This window comes from Neomonachus schauinslandi, chromosome 13 (genome assembly GCF_002201575.2).
Source record: "Neomonachus schauinslandi chromosome 13, ASM220157v2, whole genome shotgun sequence".
Taxonomy (NCBI): Eukaryota; Metazoa; Chordata; class Mammalia; order Carnivora; family Phocidae; genus Neomonachus; species Neomonachus schauinslandi.
The window spans coordinates 43962513-43984747 of NC_058415.1; the positions used below are offsets into that span (position 1 = coordinate 43962513).

Consider the following 22235-nt stretch of genomic DNA (forward strand, 5'->3'; position numbering starts at 1 on the left):
AAGTGAGACCAGGCTCTGGCTGGCTTGGTGCTTAGGAGGCCTGGGACCCTCAGCAGGAAGCAGCCCCAGAATACCCTCCCGTGGCAAATGGAGAGCAGCTCCTACAGCCACAGGAAAGAGAAGCTGAGCTTGGGCTCGTTCTCCAGCTGGGTCCGCCACTCCCAGCCCAGAGCAGGTGCTCAGTAGGAGCTGGGTGAATGTTGCACAGAATGGAGGTAAACCAGTTCTGGCCCCTGTGTGGCCTTCATTGAGTCACTTCTCCTCTCCAGCCTCAGCTTCTTTATCTGTAAAGTGGGGATAAGATCTACCTCATTGGATGGTTTTGCCTTTACCATTAGCCTTCTTTTTATTCAGTGGTTAGGTAGTTGAATCTAGCCGTAAGAAAAGACATTTTTTTTTCCTTTGGGATTCAGTAAGGTTATTTTCAAACCAAACTTCTAAAATTTTAAATCCAAATGAAGGTTGCTCACCACTGGTTTGGTCAGAAGGCTCTAGGGTTAAAAGCCCTAACTAGACAAAGTTCACAGCTTTTTTAACTTCATTATCCAGTAGTTCTGTGACCTCCAGCCACTCACAACTACAAACAAAGGGCAGGTTTGCATGGGCGGGATCCGAAGAATCACTGGTTTTAACAGAGGCTTCCCTGGGTTGTACGTGCCCCTCCATGTTTATTTTATTCCCATTGGAAATGGTGGAGGGGTAGAGATATGGTTCATTTGAAGAGATGGTTCTCAATCCTGGTTGTACAGAATTACTTGAGAGATTTGTTATTATTTTTTAATTTTAAAATCTGATGCCTGGGACCCACCTCCCAGAGTTTCTTTTTTTTTTAAGATTTTATTTATCCATTTGAGAGAGAGATTGAGGGCACGAGCAGGGAGACGGAGCAGAGGCAGAGGGAGAAGCAGGCTCCCCACTGAGCAGGGAGCCAAATGCGGGACTCGATCCCAGGACCCTGGGATCATGACCTGAGCCGAAGGCAGACGTTTAACTGACTGAGCCACCCAGGCGACCCCCTCCCAGAGTTTCTAATTTAATGGATCTGAGATGGGATCCATCTAGGCTTCAGTACTTTTGAAAAGCTCCCAAATGATTTTAAAGTGCATCCAGGGTTGGGACCACTAAGAGAGGGTGACGGCTGGGCCACAGCTGCATTCTGACTATACTCAGTGTATCACCATCCTAACCTTGACCCGTGAGCACAAATCCCCCTTGCAGTTCCAAGTACAGCCCACTGAGCACAGACCTCCCCACCCCCCAAAACACACACACACAAGTTCTGAGAGGCCACCGCTGCAGCAGGAGCCACTCCTTCAGCAAAAACTCTCAGGTTTGTATAACCAGGCTTGATCTCCCAGCGAGACCAAGGGCAGCAGGTGGAAGCGAAAGGACTATTCTGGAAGAAAGCAGAGCACTCCCTAGAATGTTGCCAGTAAAGTATTCCCAGCAGAGAGTAGTCATCAGTTGCTGATCTAAAAATGACGAAAGGTTGGATCCAACTAAAGATGACAGAAAACCCAAAGTCACAATGGCTTAAATAAGAGAAAAAAAGTATTTCTCGCTCATATAAGCCCAGACCATCCAGGGTCCGTGTGATGGCTTCACAATCAGGAAGATAGGCTGCTTCCATCTCTTTACCTATCACTGTCCAAGACGGGGTGGGGGGCGGGGAGGGGGCTGTTAAATTTTAGGCCTCATGTTCACATTCCAACCAGCAAGAAGGAGAAAGGGAAGGGGGGAATGTCACCCTCGTTTTAGGGTCATCTCCCTGAAATTACACACCACCCTGCCATGTATATCTCATTGGCCAGCTCTGAGTCACAGGGCCAGGTGCACCTTCAGGGAAGATTGACAAATATAGTCTGTATGCTGGGAAGTCGTGTGCCCAACTAAAAATTGAGGGTTCCTTTGCTATTGCAAGGGAGGGGGCTGTGGGACAACAGCCAACAGTCTGGGCCTGAGAGCACCCCCCCCCACCTCGTGCAACGGGGCTGTAACTATTAAGTTACATGTCAACAATGTGCTTGACTGGGGTCCCACTGAAAACCACGGACATAAGACTATTTTCCTATATCCCAAATTCCAATGGCTCTAGTTCCCTCCCACTGCCCTGAGAAATCACCAGTCCTACAAGAAAAGTGTTCCAGGGGAGTTCTTCCGGGAAACCAGGCCTTCCATCTAATGTCCCTCCAATAGGGTAGAATGGGTGTTTACACTTAGAGAGAAAGACCTGCCTTCCGTGCAGATTAATTCTTGCAGATTTACACTGATGGCAGGAGCCCTCTCCTGTTCCTTCTGGAAGCCGCACAGATTACTTTCACTGGGTCGTAAATATGTTTAACACCCTATTATACTAACCTTTTAAACCAGTTGTCTTGGGGGGCTGCAAATCGTAGTTGAGGAACAACTTTCTATGATTTAAAGGCCCTTGAAATTCCTGGATGCTCTAGTTAAATACTTGAAATTAAGATTGGAGGGTGTAGATCTTGCTGCAAAATTCATTTCAGGGAAAGGGAGCAAAATCCTTTGGGCCGGTTCTTGGTTTTTCTTCTTCTTCTGTTGTTTTTTCCACTCTTTACTCAGCCAAGACTAAGATAAGGATTGGCAGGCAAACATACCACTGTCCTAGGTTAAAATGACTTTCTCTTCCTTCCACAGTGTTCCAGGACCTGCGGAGGGGGCATCCAGAAGCGTGAAGTTCTTTGCAAACAGCGCATGGCTGACGGCAGCTTCCTGGAGCTTCCTGAGACCTTCTGTTCAGCCTCGAAACTGGCCTCCCAGCAAGCCTGCAAGAAGGATGACTGTCCCAGCGAGTGGCTCCTCTCTGACTGGACGGAGGTATGTATGTTCCTCAGAAGGAGATCCTGAAAGAGACCTAAGGAGGAAAAGAAGGCACCCCAAACTTACACAAACAGAAGATGAGAACAGAACGAAATAATCCTCCTAGCGTTATGGAACAGTATTTTTGTAACCGGTTATACCACAATGTGTAACTAGCTATTAACTAGGCTGCAGGGACCTGAGGTAAGCAGCCAGCCCTTACTCAACAATCAGTAGCATGGAATTGTAAACAGGGCTCCTCATGAAACAAAATCAGGTCTTGTCTGGCCCTGAATTCTTCTCAGAATACCCTGTTGTTCTACCTTTATCCCCACACCCACCTTCCCGACCTCCCGGCACCTCCTCCTCCCAGATGTTTTTAGTCTCTACTCAGGAAGGGCAAAGCCTCTCTGGTTATTCCCTTCCAAGTTACTGGACAATAAGGAACATGATTTATTAAGAAAAGAAGGCCAGGGAAATCCTGCCTCTTTACTGTCAGTTTCCTGGCTCCAAGACTTTAACAACTTCCCAGCAAGAGAACTTGATTTCCCCTGTTGCTTGCATTTGGGGGGATGATTACATCAGCATCCACCATTCCTGACTTGCCTCATAAGTTAGGGATATACCCCCAACTAACCTACTTTTCTAAATAATTCCTACTCGAGCACTAGCATAAATTAAGTCATTTACACCCAGCTCTCACTGGTTTTCAGCCCCTATACTCCTGCTGTGAATTGTGTACAACTCCCCCAGCTTCATAGGCGTGTGTGTCTCCCATAAAGAAGTCCCCCCAAAAGTATTGCCTCCTAAGCAGATTTAGCCAAGAACGGAATCGCCAGGCCTGGAGTAAAAATCTTTGTGTCAGGAACAGATTCAAGACCCTGCCCTCTCTTGCACTGAACCGTTAGAACGGGCCTTGCTGAACCCATTGCCTTCTTGGTGTGGTTGTGAGTATGTGTGTATATTGTATGTACACAACAGGATGAGGCTGCTGTGGGTTGAAACCCAGCACAGGGACACTTGCTTCCACAGAGGGAAAAGCTGCCCCTGAAAATTAAGATGCCACCTCTTTCAACCTCAGTTCTTAGAATTCTTGCCCCTTATCAACTCACGTAGAGTTCCCTCAGATGGTGCCTACTAAGGCATTGCAGGAGTGAGTTAACCTACATCATCATAGGTTTTATAATTTGGCAAGAAAATTGCCTTCTGGTGGTGTCTCACCCCAAGTGTCTCAGAACAGAAGTAGGTATGATTATTTTTCTCAAATTTTGGAAACAATTTTCTTTCAGCAGGATAAAAGATCAAAGCATGTAAAATCAGCATGCGTGTGTGTGTTTGCGCATGTGCACATGCGCACATGCACATGTTAGTGCCAGTTTTTCCATGGAATGTTGATTTGGGGTATGGTATTTTTTTTTTTAAAGATTTTATTTATTCATTTGACAGAGATAGACACAGCGAGAGAGGGAACACAAGCAGAGGGAATGGGAGAGGGAGAAGCAGGCCTCCCGCAGAGCGAGGAGCCCGATGCGGGGCTCGATCCCAGGACTCTGAGATCATGACCTGAGCCGAAGGCAGACGCTTAACGACCGAGCCACCCAGGCGCCCCTGGGGTATGGTATTATATGGGAATAATCATAACAAAACTAACAGAGCAGGAGACTGCACTAATGTAGTTGCCAAGTGAGTGGCTCTGGATGAAGACTTCCTCCCAGGGCCATATTGTAAAAGGTGTCCTTCCACTAAGTCTATGGGTGATGGTTACCATGAGTGGGATGCTGAGGAAGGGGCTTGTGTATTATAATTGTCCTCCCATATTCCTGGAGTTTGTGGCCTCTGAGCACATGGGACCCAGAGAATTCAGAAAAAAATCCTTTTAGGCCTGTAGATTTGAAGCAGGGACCCTTGTGATTAGGCACTAAGAAAAGGAGACTGCTGAATTGAGGTCCTCTGGGGCCCATTAAGTATCACAGACCTTTAGAACAGTGTCATGTGTGCTTAGGAGTTAGACTCACAGGGGCGCCTGGTTGGCTCAGTTGGTTAAGCATCTGATTTTGATTTTGGCTCAGATCGTGACCTCAGGGTTGTGAGATGGAGCCCCGCATTGAACTCTGCACTGGGCATGGAATTTGCTTAAGATTCTCTCTCTCTCCCCCTGCCCTTCCCCCATTGCTTGCACACACACACACGCTCGCTCGCTCTCTCTCTAAAAAAAAAAAGATTACAAAAGTAGTTAGACTCACAGATAGGCAAACTTAGGTTCTAATCCTGACTCTGCCACCCACTGGCTCTATAACCTTGGGCTCATTACTTAAGCTTTCTAGGCCTCAGTTTTTGTATCTGAATACTGGAGATAATAATATCCACTCATGTGGTTCTTGGGAGGTTTCAGTTAAACGATGCACATAAACTACTTTGTGCCTAGTAAAAGTTAGCCCTCTTATTGTTACGATTCTCTTCCACCCTGCTCATTGTCAGGAGGAGAGGAAATAAAAGAAAGTGCTTACCTTGACTGGCTGGACTCAGGGTCATGGCCTAGGCTTCCCGCAGGCTTTACCAGTCTTCCTAGGAAGAGGAAATTACACTTTGGGAAATAGGACAACTTAGCCCTTATCCATGGAATGTTCTTAGGTTCTGGGTTATCTCAGTTGATGAATGGAAATTCCAAACATTGGGGAGGGCCTGGGAATGGTAGGAAGTCATCACCTTTTCACTAGGATTCAACTCAAGCTGGTACCATACAAATGAGCTCTGGGGGTGTTCATGGAGGCTCTAGTTGGCCCTGTCATCCCAACAGCCCTTTCCTTGGCCCTCTGACTGAGATGAAACACGCATTCCACATCCCCCGCCCCCAAGACTCCCCTTGGAGAAAGGAAGACCTGAATGATCTATGGGTGTTTTTCATCCTCAACTATCTGGGCTCAATCTTACAGTTACTGCACAGAATCCCTCAGAGACAGAATTAAGCCAAAATTTTAGACACTTCAAATAAAATTACTTTCAGATTCTATTCTGAGAATAAGACCCCTTAAAAGTTCTTACTTCTTTAAAAGAATTCCTTGCATCTTTTGAAAGAGTTGGCTATTATGTATTTTTAAATAATATTTTTATGAAAGTCATTTCCCCTAAAAAATATAAAAGAAATTAAGGTCAGAGTAGTCAGTTTTAAAGCTAGAAGGAACTTAGAAGATCCTATAGCCTGGTTGTTCTTTTAAAACTTAAAGCCCCAGAACCCTTTTTTTTCAAATGAAATGTAACATGAAGCCAAGAAATAGATAAAATCAGAGCTGTTTTGGTTGAAGAATGGGTTAGGGTCCCAGATCTCCATAGGCTGGATCTCCAGATCACCTGAAAAGCCCCTGAATCACTTCCTCAACATCAAACAGGGTTTAAAAATTCCTACTCCTGCTTAGTGTTATTTTAGAGATATGGAAATTGAGCCTCCAGAAAGAACTAGACTTGACCAAAACCATAAACCAATCTTCGGACACACAGTCTATTTTTCTGCTCGGCAGCCCTAAACGGACCATGCTTTTAAATTTTCCAGGCTCTTTGCCTCCATCCCACCTGATCCCGGGACTTGGTGCTGTCATTTACAATAAAACAAGGAATGGGTGGGGATCTGGAATCCACGATCATCAGGAAACAAAAACAATGGGTTACTTACCTCCATTTTTTGCATCCAAAATGTCTTTCACGGTGGCGTATATCAGAGCTTGCATAGGATTGTTCATTTCAGTGGGTTAGCATATAAAACTTGAAAATATAAGATAATATTTTTTGGTCTTAGTGTCATTTTTCAAGTTAACGTGGCACACTGCCATGACCCCAGTTCAGGTCTTTATCATCTCGAGCCTGGACTACTGTGGCAGCCTCCTTAACTGACATCCCCGCCTGCCATACGTCTCCTACTCCCTTCCCTCCCGGACACTGTTGCCAGATTAACCTTCTCAAAACACCTCTTTCATCATTTCACTCCTCCCTCCAATGGCTCCTCATTGCCTTGTGGACCAATTCCAAGCCTCCTGTCTGAAAATTAAAAGTCTCCAACGTCTGGCCCCAAACTACCTCTTGAGCTCCTGACACTCTCGACTTGTTCCCTCTGTTCAGTCAAACTGGTTTAGCTCTGCCCCCCAGGCCTGCCTTGGATTTTTGCACTGAACTCTTTGACCTTCCTTCTGGATATTCCCCTGCCTCCCATGCTTATCCCCGGTTTCTCCACCCATTCAGACTCTACCCATCTTCAGAACCTAGGCTAGGAAATCACTAGCGTACCATCAGCATTCAACCATCATTAGCATTAATCTTATAATACTTCACTTGTCTTGTAGTTTTATATCTCTACTAAATTCTTATATTACTATCTAATTCTTTGAACAGCTTTATTGAGGTATAATTTACATACTATAAAACTCAACTTCACATTATGTTTTCAAGGTTTATCTGTTTACCACCTATCCAAAAGAACAACATTACTTTTATGGTAGAATAATATTCCATTGTATATAGACCATATTTTTGTTTATCCATCCAGTCAGTGGACATTTGAGTTGTTTCCACTTTTTTGTCTCTATTGAACATTCACATATAAGTCTTTGCGTGGATGGATGTTTGCACTTGTCTTGGGTAGATACCTACAAGTGAAATTGCTGGGTTATAAGGAAAATTTATGTTTATCTGTGTAAGAAACCATCAAGCTGTCGCCAAGAGGACTACGCTATTTTATGTTGCCACCAGTGATATAGGAAGGTTCTAATCTTTCACATCTACATTTATAATAACATTTGTTACTGTCTTTTTTTATTATGGCCATATTCCAGGGGATAAAAAGTGGTATCTCATTGTGGTTTTGATTTCTGTCTCCCTCATACGGTATTTCATTTTAACAATGCATTTGGATTTCCCCCCACTCATTATGAGATGACAGCTCCTTGAGGTTACAAACCACCTTGCACAAATATTTTTCCATAGTATCTAGCACCCCACCTCAGACAAAGTAGATGTATGACAATTATCTGATGCTTGACATTAAAGTATTAAATTTGTGAAGGAAGGAGGGAAAAATTCACACCAAGTGTCATTGCTGTGTGTGAAGTTTCAAATATATTATCTCATTTAATTCCCAACCTTGCAAACTAAGTGTAAGAAGTGGAAACAGACTCTGAGTTGCCAACTGGTAAAATACTAAGCTGGGATTGGAACGGACTCTATGACTCTGTAACTCTAAAGCCCAGGCCATATAAGTAAAAAACAGGTAGATTGTCTACAGGAAACTTTCGAGTAGAAGAATCTTAGAATGTGGTTATAATATGGACGTGTCTTCCCATCGTGTTACATAATGAATAGTTCTGTCTCTCTCTCTCTCTGTTAGTGACTGTTGCTTTTCCAAGCAACTTTTCTCACATTCTGGTGAGTTTGAGAGTCCATACAAAAACCCAGTAGCCTCTAGTTCCCTGCATTTACATGCACGTGGGCCTTCTCTCCTCACCAGTGTTCCACAAGCTGCGGAGAAGGCACGCAGACTCGAAGTGCCATTTGCCGGAAGGTGCTGAAAACCGGGGTCTCGGCTATCGTCAATTCCTCCCTGTGCCCTCCCCTGCCCTTCTCTTCATCCATCAGGCCCTGCATGCTGGCAACCTGTGCACGTGAGTATGTCGGAGCTCTGGGGATGGGGAGACCAGACCCACCCAGAAGCAGCTGTGGCCACGCAGTAGCCTTCCCTAAACCCAAGACCGGTGGGAGATCGTCAGGCAGGAAAGCCCGAGGAGGGCAGCGGGCGGGCAGCGGGCTGGTGAGCTCAGCTGGAGATGGCAAAGGAATCTTAATTACACGGGGCCAGGCGGAATTCTCTTCTCTGCTGGAAAAACAGTTTGCAGGGGGTAGAGCAAAGTTCACTCTCTGGCATAGAGAGATCTGGAAGCTGGAGTCAGCATATTACTAATGAAGTCTAATGTTGTCCACTCTGGGGTTTTAAAATGCTCCAAACAGATTTTTTCTGTTTAATATTAATCCCTAGAATTATAACACCTCTGGGCTCTCCTCCCCCAGTACACTAGGGCCCTGGTGCTCTGCAGAACCCAAAGGGGAAAGGTGGAAAGGGAGAGATTCCCTTCCCTTTGTCCTCTGCCTCTTTTTATGATGCTTGCTTTCTTTTTCTTTTTCTTTTTCTTTTTCTTTTTAATCCTTCTAATGAGAGGTACTGCCTTTCCCCTGGCATCCCACCCTCCCCCAATCTAGAATCTGCACCTCAGCTTCTAGGGGTAGAAAGCCCCAGCGGGGCAATAGCAGGCTACCCCAGTGCACTGCATTAGTTGGCGCATTGCTTTGCAGCAGCTTGATGGTCCACAGCTGGTAGCCACTTCCTCCCTGGAACGCCTAAGGGGGTAAATGAAAGCCCTGGCCGAAATAAACTCAAGCCGCTTTCTCTCCCTCTCCCCTTTCATGTCCCTCCTCTCTCTCTTCGTCCTGTCTGTTCCCTCTCTCTTGTCCCTGTGTTCACTCTCCTTTTCCTCTGCCGTCCCTTCTCTTTCTCCATCTGTCTGGTTTCCCTTACATTCCCTTCCTTCCAGGGCCCGGGCGGCCATCCACCAAGCACAGCCCTCACATCGAGGCCACCAGGAAGATCTACATCCAGACCCGGAGGCAGAGGAAGCTGCACTTCGTCGTGGGGGGGGTTCGCCTACCTGCTCCCCAAGACGGCAGTGGTGCTGCGCTGCCCCACGCGGCGCTTCCGCAAGCCCCTGATCACCTGGGAGAAGGACGGCCAGCACCTCATCAGCTCGGCGCACGTCACCGTGGCCCCTTTTGGCTACCTGAAGATCCACCGCCTCAAGCCCTCCGACGCCGGCATCTACACCTGCTCCGCGGGACCCGCCCGGGAGCACTTTGTCATTAAGCTCATTGGAGGCAACCGGAAGCTGGTGGCCCGGCCCCTGAGCCTGAGGAGCGAGGAGGAGGCCCTCGCGGTGAGGAAGGCCAGCCCGAAGGAGGCCCTGCAGCCGCACAAACACCAGAACGGCATCTTCTCTAACGGCAGCAAGGCTGAGAAGCGGGGCCCCGCCGCTGACCCGGGGAGCCGCTACGATGACCTTGTCTCCCGGCTGCTGGAGCAGGGGGGCTGGCCCGGGGAGCTCCTCGCCTCGTGGGAGGTGCAGGACTCCACGGAGAGGAACACGTCCTCCGAGGAGGACCAGAACGCCGAGCAGGCCCTCTGGCACCTGCCCTTCACCATGGTGACCGAGCAGAAGCGCCTGGACGACATCCTCCGGAACCTCTCCCAGCAGCCCGAGGAGCTTCGAGACGTCTACAGCAAGCACCTGGTGGCCCAGCTGGCCCAGGAGATCTTCCGCAGCCACCTGGAGCACCAGGACATGCTGCTCAAGCCATCTGAGCGGCGCGGACCCCCCGTGGCCATCCCCCCTCATAAGCACGTGTCTGGCTTCAGCAGCTCGCTCCGGACCTCGGCCGCCGGGGAGGCGGGGGGTGGCTCTCGCCGGCCCCACCGCAAGCCCACCATCTTGCGGAAGATCTCAGCTGCCCAGCAGCTCTCGGCCTCCGAGGTGGTCACCCACCTCGGGCAGACTGTGGCTCTGGCCAGTGGGACGCTGAGTGTGCTTCTGCACTGTGAGGCCATAGGCAACCCAAGGCCGACCATCAGCTGGGCCAGGAACGGAGAAGAGGTGCAGTTCAGTGACAGGTGAGCCTTGCTGCTACCGGGTCTGGGAAGGGCGGGGGGGCAAGGGGCCACATCTGGCCCCGGGGCGCTTGATTTCCCTCTTCCTTCAAGGTGGTTCCAAGGGTAGGGCTTAGAGCCCTGGGCCTCTGGGATGGCATCCTGAGTTTCAAGTCCTCTTTTAGTACCAATAGGACTGCTGGAGCGGAGACAAGGTATTTAATTTCTCTAAACCGTATGCTGTCCTCTTTATATGGTAATAGCAACAATGCCTATCCACCCCAATCCCCATAGGGTCCCAAAGATTAATGAGATACTCCCCAGATAGCTTTGAACTTTTGGCAGAAAGCGATCATTCCAGGCCAAGGCATTATCACATTACCACTCTGTGAGCTGGACCACTGAAAAGCTTACACATCAGGATGCTGTCCCCATGTGTGTGGTCCCCCAGGGCTGGGGAGAGAGGGCAGGCAGCACCTGCTGCTCCCTGTGGGTGAGCCCATCCTCTGTCTGGGCCCAAAAACGCTGTTTGTTCCAGAAAGCTTTTATTCCCAGTCAGACCTGTGATTAATTATCCTAATATCTCCTGGTGTCTCTGTTTTGATGTGTCATTACCAGGATGACAGCATGTATTACTTGCTTCCTTGGGCCACAGCCATTCGTAATGTAAAATCAATAGCGGTGGTAGAAGTTATAATGATAATATTTTTGAACACTGTGTGCCAAGAACTGTGCCATAATTCCTGCCATCCATTCTCTTTTAGTCAATATGGTGGCCCTGACAACAACAGTGATAGCTAGCCTTAATCGAGGAGTGACTATCTGCCAGGCAAATGTGGTCTTTCTGGGTTTATTTCGCCAAATTCTAACAGTAGCCCTGAGAGGTGGGTACAGTTTTTGTCCACACTTTACGGAAGAGGAAACAAAGCCTAGGAACTTGCTAAAGATCTTATTCACTAGGTGGCAGAGCCAAGGTAGGTGACCCAAATAGGATGGGCGGTCAATGGAAGAATCTTATACTCTGGATGACAGAGGGCTCTTTAAGGTCCTCCAGTCCAGGGTCCTTGTTTTAAATTTTTATCTGCTCAGAATCCATGTAGAGTGCTCTTTTCATTAAATAGAATCCTAAATACTATTATTCGGCAATCTTCCTCCCTAGCTTGCTAGTTTTGGGTAAGGAAAGAAAGCAGCCAGGGTGTATTGTGCCAGTCAGTTTGCCAGGTTTATTTATATGTAACTGCACTTGTTATTCTAACAGTCAGTCCCCAAGATTGACCTTATCCTCCAGGTTCACATAGAAAATCAAGGTTTAGCAGCTCACCCAAGAAGATCACACTTTAGTAAGAGCCAGACCAAGGATTCAATATCAAGTTTGAGTCCAAAGAGTACACAGTTCTGTCGACTCTCCTGAGATTTGGTGAACAAATGTGACTCTGTCCAGCCTGCCCGCATCTTTTGTGCCTTTTGAAATGTCAATAATATTGCTGTTCAGCCTTAATACTTATAGACCAAATAACTTTAATAGCAACAATACTAAGTATTTTTCCTGTGTCCTCTTACTATATGCCAGACACTGTGGTCACTGCTTTAAAGCCATTATCTTATTTAATCTTCAAAAATAACCTTAGAGGGTAAATACTATGATTGTTACCACATCAACGATGAGAAGGCTGAGACACAGATGTGGGACCCACACAGAAGCACTGGAGACAAGGTTTGAATGCAGGATTCATGTGCCAGGCATTTGGAATGCACACCTTGAGAACCTCTCCTCTTGTGTGCTCCTTGGTCCTCCCCAGCTCGTACTTTCCTTGATCAGCATAATTGCTATGATTCCTGCAGGTCTTTCTAGAAATCTTTACAACACATTTTGGGGTCAAGCTAAAGTTGGAGTAAATCCCCTTGAGGTCACTGAGTCAATGAGAGGTAGCCCCAGAGGGCCCCCCAGGATGTTGGGTGCAGGCTAAGAGTGGTGCCCTTGTGCTTGGGTGGGGGGTGCACTGGAACTCTATTAGTGCACCTTTCGTACCTACTGTGACCTAATCATGTCATCTTACCCACCAGCCAGTCAGCTTCTGAAGTGTAGGGACCATTTATTCATATTTCCTTTGCCTCGTGCCCATGATTGCACTACTAGGATTGAGAGAGTAACAGTTGGCTGTGCACAGGAAAAGATGGGAATTAGCATTTCTTGACTAACTACAGACCTAGTGCTCCATGCTAGCAACTTTTTCATAGCCATCATCTTGGTTAACGACCACAACAGGGTGCAACATGGGAGCTGTTAGCCCTATTTCAGAGATGAGAAAACTGTGGCCCAAAGTAGTTTAGGAGCTAGATGATGTTAGCTAGCTAGCAAAAGGCAGAATCAAGAGGGCAGATTCAAACCCAGTTCTGCCCAACTCAAACCCATGCTGTTTAGGGTGAATGAGTAAGTTCATGTTTCCATGCATCTGTACTTCACTAGGGATGCCAACTTGCCTCAAGACCCTTGCTATTGTTTACCAGCTATTTCCAGGCTCCCCTCCTTCCTCCTAAAAGCTGTGGACAAGGCAGGCTGTTGGGAAGGGGGAAAGGGGTCACCAGGACTCTGCTGTGCCTGGAACTTCAGGGAGAACATTTGAGCCCATGGCTTACTCAGAGGTCCTGACCATTTCCTTGAGTGCTGGAGGTATTTTGTATGAAGTCCAAGGGTCACAGCCCATCTGGGTCACCTGGTGACTAAAGATAGGATGCAGAAGGAGTCAGATGAGGACTGAGGGCTTCAGGCTGATCTTGTCAAGGCCCTTCACTTTGTGTGGCCTTAGTCCCTTCATCATAAAAGCAGAGGGGGTGGGGGAAGTTGTACCAATTCATCTCTGAGGTCCTGTCTACCTCCTTCATTCCTTTACAAAAGGCCTCAGAAGATAAAAACCCATATGCTGGTGGGAAGTGGGCAGAGCTTGAGCCCAGCAACTTCAAACCCTGTTGCATGAGCTGTTTCTGAGTGCTCCACAAAACGGGGTTCACTGATCGCATGAGTTTGGGACATGTTCACTTAAAGCTGAACATATGTATTTACTGCTGGATTTTACTTCTACTTTCTTAAATATAGTGCTTGATATTTTTTCTCATTTTTATTATAAAAGCAATAAAGGGACTATAAAACAATGCAAATAATACCTAAATCTATAAAGTACAAATGCAAGTCTCCCTCGTCCTCCCACATCTATTCCCCAGAGTCTGTCTCTCTTAATAATTTGGTATACATCCTTTTGGAATTTTTATATATTTTATTGTATTATATATAAAACATATACACACATGATTTGGTTTTTTAATGGGATATTACTCATGTTTAGAAATTTCATGTGGTTTCTACTCAACAACATGTCCAGGAGACATTTCATTATAATATGTAGAGATCTGCATCACCATTTTTATTTATTTTTTTTATTCTTATGTTAATCCCCATACATTACATCATTAGTTTTAGATGAAGTGTTCCATGATTCATTGTTTGTGCATAACACCCAGTGCTCCATGCATCGCCATTTTTAATGGCTGATTACTGTTCCTGAGCACATTTAACTATCCCCCAATTGAAAATTATTTTGGTTTTCCCATTTTTTTTTTTAACTCCTTTAAGCATTCCAACATGTGTTGTGGCTTTCCAAGTGAACAATATAGGATGCGTTATTTTCCAAGTAGTTCTTTGATCAATGAACAATTTTTTGCCCTTGTCATCTCAGGGATACCAAGAGTTCTTGAAATACCACTTAGGAAATATTACTTTCACCTTTTACTTTTCACCTCCTTGGGTACTGAGAGTCTAGCCCTAATGTCTTTAAGATGAAGAGGGTTCCATGAAATCTTGCTAGAAAAAGACACATGGCAGCCAGGTGATAAAGATACTAAAGGTGCTAGACTAAGACAGCAGAGGGCCAATCCTGGCTCTTCAGTCACCAGGACATTGGTGGGAGTGTGGGTGAGGAGTAGCATTAAGAGGGAAAGAGCACATGAAGGGCACGGGCAAACAGCTTTACAGTTTTTGCCACTCTCGAGGTTTTTCTAGATCTAGCCTTGACATGGCTTTCCGATGCAAGTCAATGGCACACAGTAAGGAAAAGTAAGAGCTTTTGGATACTGATCTCCGACAGCATAATTTCTCCATTTAACTTAGCTGGCCAAAAAGAAATATGACTGAAGCTTCATTTTCAATAGGGTTTTCCAAGTCCTGTTTGAGAAAAGAAAGTGAATATATCTGCACAGCATTGCCATTGGGACTGCTTTGCTATGGGCTGTTTGTGACCTCTCTGTGTTGGGTTTCATTGCTTGTCATCATTCCTGTGTCCGGTAGCAGTTCAGAAATGCTCATTTATTTTCACACAGAGACGTGCTGAAATGCCCAGTGTTATAGTTCAGTTAGTCTGTTTTTGCTTAGTACCAAATCCATCTTTCTGAAAGGATCTGCAAGATTCAGCTGGCTATTGGTCTGTAGGACTTTGCAATGTATTCAAGTATACTCTTTGTAGCCTGAGCCAGAAAGATAGGTCAAGAGAGGAAGAAAGTAACCAAGAAAAAGTCTACTACTTCTTTAGCTTTTAAATATGCCAAAGTTTTATCTGAAAGAAATTGCTTATATGAAAGAATCACTATCAAGTCAGTTACTACTGTATCTCCTCATACATATAATTTACTAGTTGAATTCACATGATTCTTAGAAGCACATGCCAACTTCTCAAGCAATAGTTTATGGGATGGTTCTGAATGTATTAGGACAGACTGGTTCATCATAATTGCTGCTTCTCCTTTATTTCACAAACATTCCCATGCATCCTCGGAGCCAGATCCTGCGTTAGATACTGGGCATGGAGGAAAAGAAGGTTCATTCCCTGTCAGTGAAACCCAAAGTCTCGTTTGGAAGCCAGAGAAGTAAATGAAGTGTAGAAGTGCTAAAAGACCAGTATGGGTATTTATTCATCCCGTAAGAATTTATTAGCCTATCTATTATATGCCCCCCCCCAACACACGCACACACCACTAGTCACTGGGAATATTGTAAATGAAAAAGAAGTCTGCGTTCCCTTGCAGTTTACATTTAGATTTCTGCTCAAATTTCTGCATCAGAAAGGCTTTCCCTGGTCACTATCTAAAAGAGCAGTCCTCTTTATCCCTTTAACTCTATTTTATTCACAGAATTTTACCACCATCTGATAGATATTTGTTGATTGCCTGTCCATAAGGGCAGAGACTTTATTTACTGCTGTATCCCCAGTGCTGAGAATAGTGCCTGGCACCAAACAGATACAAATGAATGAATGAATGAAGACAGTAAACACAGAAAAGTGCACAAGTATCAGGTGGTGATAAGTGTTGAACAAAACAGTGAAACAGGGGTGATAGGGAGTGATTTGGTGACCACTCTAGATGGGTATTCTGAGGAGGTTACCTATAAGGCAAGATGTGAATGATGACCAGTGTCCAGCAATTGACATCAGGAGGAAGAGCACCCCTGCACAAGGGAAAAGCAGTGTAAAACCCCCAAAGTGAAATGAGTTTGGTGTGTTGAAGGAACCCCAAAGGAAGTTCATTTGGTTGGACTGTGGTTGGCAAAAGGTAGAGGGTATGTGGCATGAGGCATGAGGCTAATCAGAGACAAGAGAAGGACTCTAGCTTTTAATCTGAGTATCACAGGGAGATTTTGGAGGATATTAGGAAAGTAAAATGATCTGATTTCCATTTTTATAGACTCACACTGGCTACTTTGTGGCCAGTGGATCATAGAGGAACATGAGTGGAAGCAGGCGAGGGGGGTGTCTAGTAAGTTGTCCTTTGCAGTCATCCCTTCAACTCCACAAATCTGTGCTTGGCTTTAGATACAGCGGTGGGCACCAGACCATGAGATAATAAATAAAAGTCACTGCTCTCCAGAAGCTAGGAAACACTGAAGGGCTGGCGTGGAATAAAATAACTTGGGCCCCGAGTTTGTTTTCAACTCCAGTGGAAAGAATACTTCTCTTAAAACTTCTAAACGTTTCAAAGTGAGTCGAGGAGGAGTTCCCAAGCTCAGTGTGCACAGTGATTACCAGGAACTTGTTAGAAATGAGGACTCCCACATCCTCTCCTACCCCAGAAACTCTCTGTATGGCAGAGCCCCGTAATTCACACTTTACAAGCACCACAGGTGACTCTGAGGCCGGAGGTTCGAGGACCTCCGTTAAGAAACATGTTGAGAGAGAAAAGGGGAGGAAGGTGGACCTCAGAGTAGAATAATGCCCTTGCTATTAGTTCTGTTAAAAGATCTGGTGGCAGGAGACACAACTCCACACTGAAGTGACACTTAGGAATTCCAGGCACATTCCCTGCCCCCCCGCCTTCCCTCACAGTCTCCCACCAACCCACACACTTGCACATGGGTTAGATGGAGTTCATACCGGGCCTTGGAGTTGAAGCCAACCACAAAGTGCCTGTGTGTGAAGGAAGGAGACATGGTGGAAGTTAACAGACTCCAAATCTGCCAGTATTCGGGGAACATTCTGGACTGGCTAGTTTAACCACACTGGTTAAAATAACCAAGTGTGACCACCTGGTTCAGCCTGAGAACAAAGAACTGGACTTTCCAGCACAGTCATGGGGGTGGGTTAGAAACTGATTTTCACAGGCTGTGATGCCACTTGATTTAGAAAACAAGAGAACTCTGCCTCCTTCTCTCTTTGCTTTCACTGCTGAACCCTTAGCTCTGTGGACATGTAATTGACTGGTTTCACCATATTGCAAGGTCCATCAGGAAAGAAGTATTAAAGTCTCATCTCATGGGTCTCGTGCACTAAGGGTACCTGAATGGAGTGAAAACATTAATATGATAGCCCTAGAGTAGCCAGCCTATACCCTGGAAATATTCCACATATAGGAGGCTATTTTAGGTGCCCCCCCAGGGTTGCTAATTATGAATTCTTAAGTCCCACCTAGTATTCCCTCTCAGTTTATTACAGAGTTGGCTTCTCTCTGTCTACCTCATATTCTTTTTTTTTTTTTTTGTAGTTCAAAGAGTTAAATATATGGTCCCTTCTTTATTTTTTTCTCCAAATTTTTATTCAAAGTCCAGTTAGTTAACATACAGCGTAATATTAGTTTCAGGTGTAAAATGAGTGATTGATTCATCACTTACATCACCCAGTGCTCATCACAAGTGCCCTCCTTTAATCCCCATCACCTACCTAACCCACCTGCCTTACAGCAACCATAAGTTTGTTCTCTATAGTTGAGTCTATTTTTTGCTTGCCTCTCTTTTTTTCCCATGTTCATTTGTTTTGTTTCTTATAGTCTACATATGAGAGAAATCATATGGTACTGTCTTTCTCTGACTCATTTCATTTAGCATAACATTCCCTAGCTCCATCCACAATGGCAAGATTTCATTCTTTTTTACAGTTGAGTAATATTCCATTATCTATACATACCACATCTTCTTCATCCATTCATCAGTCGATGGACGTTTAGGCTCTTTCCATAATTGGGCTATTATTGATAGTGCTATATCAGGGTGTATGTATCCCTTTGAATCAGTATTTTGGTATCCTTTGGGTAAATACCTACTTGCTGGATCTTAGGGTAGTTCTATTTTTAACTTCTTGAGGAACCTCCATACTGTTTTCCAGAGTGGCTGCACCAATTAGCATTCCCGTCAACAGTGTAAGAAAGTTCCCCTTTCTCTGCATCCTCGCCAACACCTGTTGTTTCCCGTGTTGTTAATTTTAGCCATTCTGACTGGTATGAGTTGATATCTCATTTTGGTTTTGATTCGTATTTCCCTGAGATGAGTGATGTTGAGTATCTTTTCATGTGTCTATTAGCCATCCATTTGTCCTCTTTGAAAAATGTCTATTCATGTCTTCTGCCTATTTTTTAACTGGATTATTTGGTTTTGGGGTGTTGTGGTTTTTTTTTAAGATTTTATTTATTTGAGAGAGACAGAGAGCTTGAGTGGGGGAAGGGGCAGAGGGAAAAGCAGACCCTGCACTGAACACGGAGCCCCACTCGGGGCTCCATCCCAGGACCCTGAGATCATGACCTGAGCTGAAGTCAGGTACTTAACTGACTGAGCCATTGGGTATTGAGTTTTATAAGTTTTTTTATGTATTTTGAATATTAATCCTTTATCTGATATGTCACTTGCAAATATCTTCTCCCATTCCGTAGGTTGCCTTTTGGTTCTATTGATTGTTTCCTTCACTGTACAAAAGCTTTTTATTTTGATGAAGTCCGAATAGTTTATTTTTGCTTTGGTTTCTCTTGCCTCAGGAGACCTATCTTGTAAGAAGTTGCTACAGCCCATGTCAAAGAGGTTACTGCCTGTGTTCTCCTCTAGGATTTTGATGGTTTCCTATCTACCTCATATTATAAGGCTGCATGCAACATACACTTCTCGGAAAGAACTTCTTCCCCCCACCCAAAATGTTGTTTGTTCAAAAAGAAGAAAGTGGTCTCTGAAAACATTTCTTATCTAATCTGAGCTCTGAGCAGGATTCTGTACAAGCTAAGCACATCTTCCTAAAAACACATGCTGGCTTCTTTAGAAACCACACACACTTGGTTTGCTTCCTACATGTCTGGTATTCTTTCTCAGTCTTTGTGCATTTCTCTTCCCCTACCTGCCTCTTGTCTACCCTCTTGGGAGTCTTACTTTATATACACAAATGACCCCCAAGGTTCCAGACTTCCCCTGGATGCTAACGATTGTCATGTGTCCAACACCAGCCCTAGTCTCTCTTCTGACTCCTATGCACAGCTGCCTACTGGACATCCCTACCAGATGTGTCACAAAGAGGTCAACTCTGTATATCAAAAATTAAACAACTCAATCCCCACTCAGGAAGGAGTACTTCCACCTATCCAGCTGCCCAAGCCAAAATATTTTTAGACTGTTCTTACTCCTCAGCGGCTTTCGTTCCTCCACCTTTCTCTGTTCTCACTGCCTCTACTTTAGTTTACCCTTGTCTGCTCTAGATGATTTCAACAGCCCCCTAACTCTGTACTTGCCTTCTCTAGACCAGGGGTTGGCAAATTACACCCAGTAGCTTTTACATTTTTTAAAGGGTTACTAAGAATGGCTTTTAAAGGGTTATTGAGAGAACTGTTGAGTCAACTTGCTCAAGATCTCATACTCGGTAAGTGGTAGAGCTGGGATTTGAACCCAGGTTATTTGAAGGGTTATTAAAAGAATGGCTTTTACATTTTTAAAGGGTTATTGAAAACAAGAAATAAAATATACAACAGATACTATAGGTGGCCCTCTAAAGACTAAAATATTTACTATCTGTCCTGTTATAGAAAAAAATTTTTGACTCCTGCTCTAGATCATTTGACGTGCTACTGCCAGAGTATCTTTCTAGCAAACCTGTCCATGCTATTCCCATGCTTAAAATTCTTTTAATGGCTTGCCGTCACTTGAGTATAAGTTCCAAGTGCCTTCGCATGATTTGCAACACCTCTTATCATCTGACATTTGTCTCTCTCACTCGCTTGATCTCTTACCATACCCCCCATCTCACCCCCCTGAGCTATGCCTTTCAGCAGTATAGGCAGTATATAGGCATTTCAGCTATGCCTTCCAAGCAATTTGCTTGGGGCGTTAGATTTGCCTCATCCTATCCTTCCTAACCAGAAGCGTATCCCCAAGGCTTGGTTGAGCTGGCATAGTAGAGCTGTAATTTGAACTCAAGATGACCCCCTCCACAACCCACATAGTACCCTATACGTTGTACTCTATCTCAGCCCAGTCTCCCACTACATGTTAGAATTATCTATTTGTTTTTCTGCATTACCTTCTAAATTATATTAATCTTTCTCAAGGGCAGATGTTTAAGAATGTATGTCAATTTCTCCACAATTCTAGGAATACAATAGACACTCAACAGATGATAAACTAATGGATGAATGAATAAAAGAATGAACACTAGTGATTAGCAGGGAAGTTTCCTAATTACTGGAGACTGTAGTTTGCATGGTTGTGCATAATCTGAACAGTATTTAATATGCAATTATGGCAGAGTTCCAGAGTGGTACCCAGTCCCAACGAAACATTTCTGCCCTGCCCACATGTTCTCCATTACAGAAGTGTCAGGAAACCCTGAGGTCCTGTGGCACACAACTACAATTTGAAAAACCCTACTGGAGAATGAATAAGTAGCAAGAATAAACACCTTGTAGCATCCTACCTCCTATCACACCCAGGCCACTGAAGACATCATCATCATTATTGTTAACATGTAGTGACCATTCGCTTTGAGTTAGGTGCTGTTCTCAGTGTTTTACAGGTGTTCGTTTATTCTTACAATAATGTTTTGAGGTACTGTCCCAATTTTCCAGACGTTGAAAATTGAAGCACAGGGATGTTAGATTAACTTGCCCAAAGTCTCACACTTAATATGTAGAGGAGCTGGGATTTGAACCGAAGGAAGTCTGGCTCCAGGGACTATTTCTTTGTGCTGATTTTAACCTTAGTTGAATCTATGGACTTGGCCGTTGTTTCAAAAAAAAGCCACTGGGGTCAGTTAGATCTAGCATAAATTAACATTCCATCTTCTAGCCAGCTGGCTTGCAATCTGTGAGACTTTCATTTTTATTTGGCACATGTGTGTTAGGGAAAGCCTTTCTTCTATTTCCTATCACTCTACCTTTACATGGACATTTCCAGCTATCAACATGCATAGGATTAGGCACATAAGAGCTACTCAGTAAACACTGTGACATATGCATTTGCATCTCTGTGTGTGTTTACAGCGTTGATGGCCTGTACACGTGTGCATCTAGAGACCTAGACCACAAGCAAGGTGAAGCTAAACTGTTCCTTGCTTTTCAGTTACTCTGCATAAATACTGAGCACTTACTGGGCCCTCCTGCATTTCACCACAGTGAGCTGAGATTCAGGCAGAAACTAACTCCAGTTTACCTTTGGATAGGGTGTAACACTGGCCAAAGAGTCTCACAAGTAACTCTTCCCCACATCTAGTATCAGGAGGCTCGTGTAATATGGACAGATGTACATTCCGTATTCCTACGTCTGAACCCAAATCCAGAAACAATACCACCTGTAAGAACACTGCTGACTTTCTTATAGAAAAGAAAATCCAGATTCTCTAAAATTGGCACTGGAAGCCAGATTACCAAATCGGAAGGAAAAGCTGGCTGAAGGGGGATCCTTCCCCTGAGAAAACCTAAATCCTGCTGATAGCCCCGCACTGACAGAGAAGTCCGGGCTCGCTGTTCAACACTTTGGCCCAAGACTGAGCTGCCAGTCAGACATAATTTGCATTAGCTCAGCTAATAAAAGGCTTAAAGCATTTAAACAAGACTTTCCTGAAGGTTAAGGGATTTTTCAAAGGAATGCAGGTGAACATGAAGAATCATATGAAACTAGATGCTTTGAAGAAAATACTGATTCCTTCTTAGGGGTGAAAAGTGGCAGGTAATATTCTATCTACATGGAATCCTAGGGAAAGGGCTAATGCCAAGGAATTTCTGCCTTTTAGCCCCTAAGCCTTTCCCTGTTTTCCTTCTATTCTAGGTCTGCCTGATTTGTGCTGGTCATGTCTGACTACCCCCGTGGTTAGGAAAAGCAGTCCGATGGTGCATCAGTTAACATAGAGGGCAGCTCATAGTGGTAGAAGGACAATAGGGCTAGAATCAGCAACTTGGGCTGGAATTCCAGTTCTGCCATTTCCTATGAAGTGAGCCCACTTTAATCCCTCTGAACCTTGGT

The 22235-nt window shown here is 44.9% G+C and overlaps 1 protein-coding gene across 1 annotated transcript in view; it reads left to right on the top strand.

The window, feature by feature from the left end:
* The window catches only part of ADAMTSL1 (ADAMTS like 1), a 376366-nt gene that overhangs the window by 237523 nt on the left and 116608 nt on the right, over window positions 1-22235 (top strand). Inside the window, 4 exon segments of the mRNA XM_044920766.1 lie at window positions 2659-2838; window positions 8312-8465; window positions 9390-9487; window positions 9489-10516. Of these exon segments, the coding sequence (XP_044776701.1) occupies window positions 2659-2838; window positions 8312-8465; window positions 9390-9487; window positions 9489-10516 (1460 nt within the window).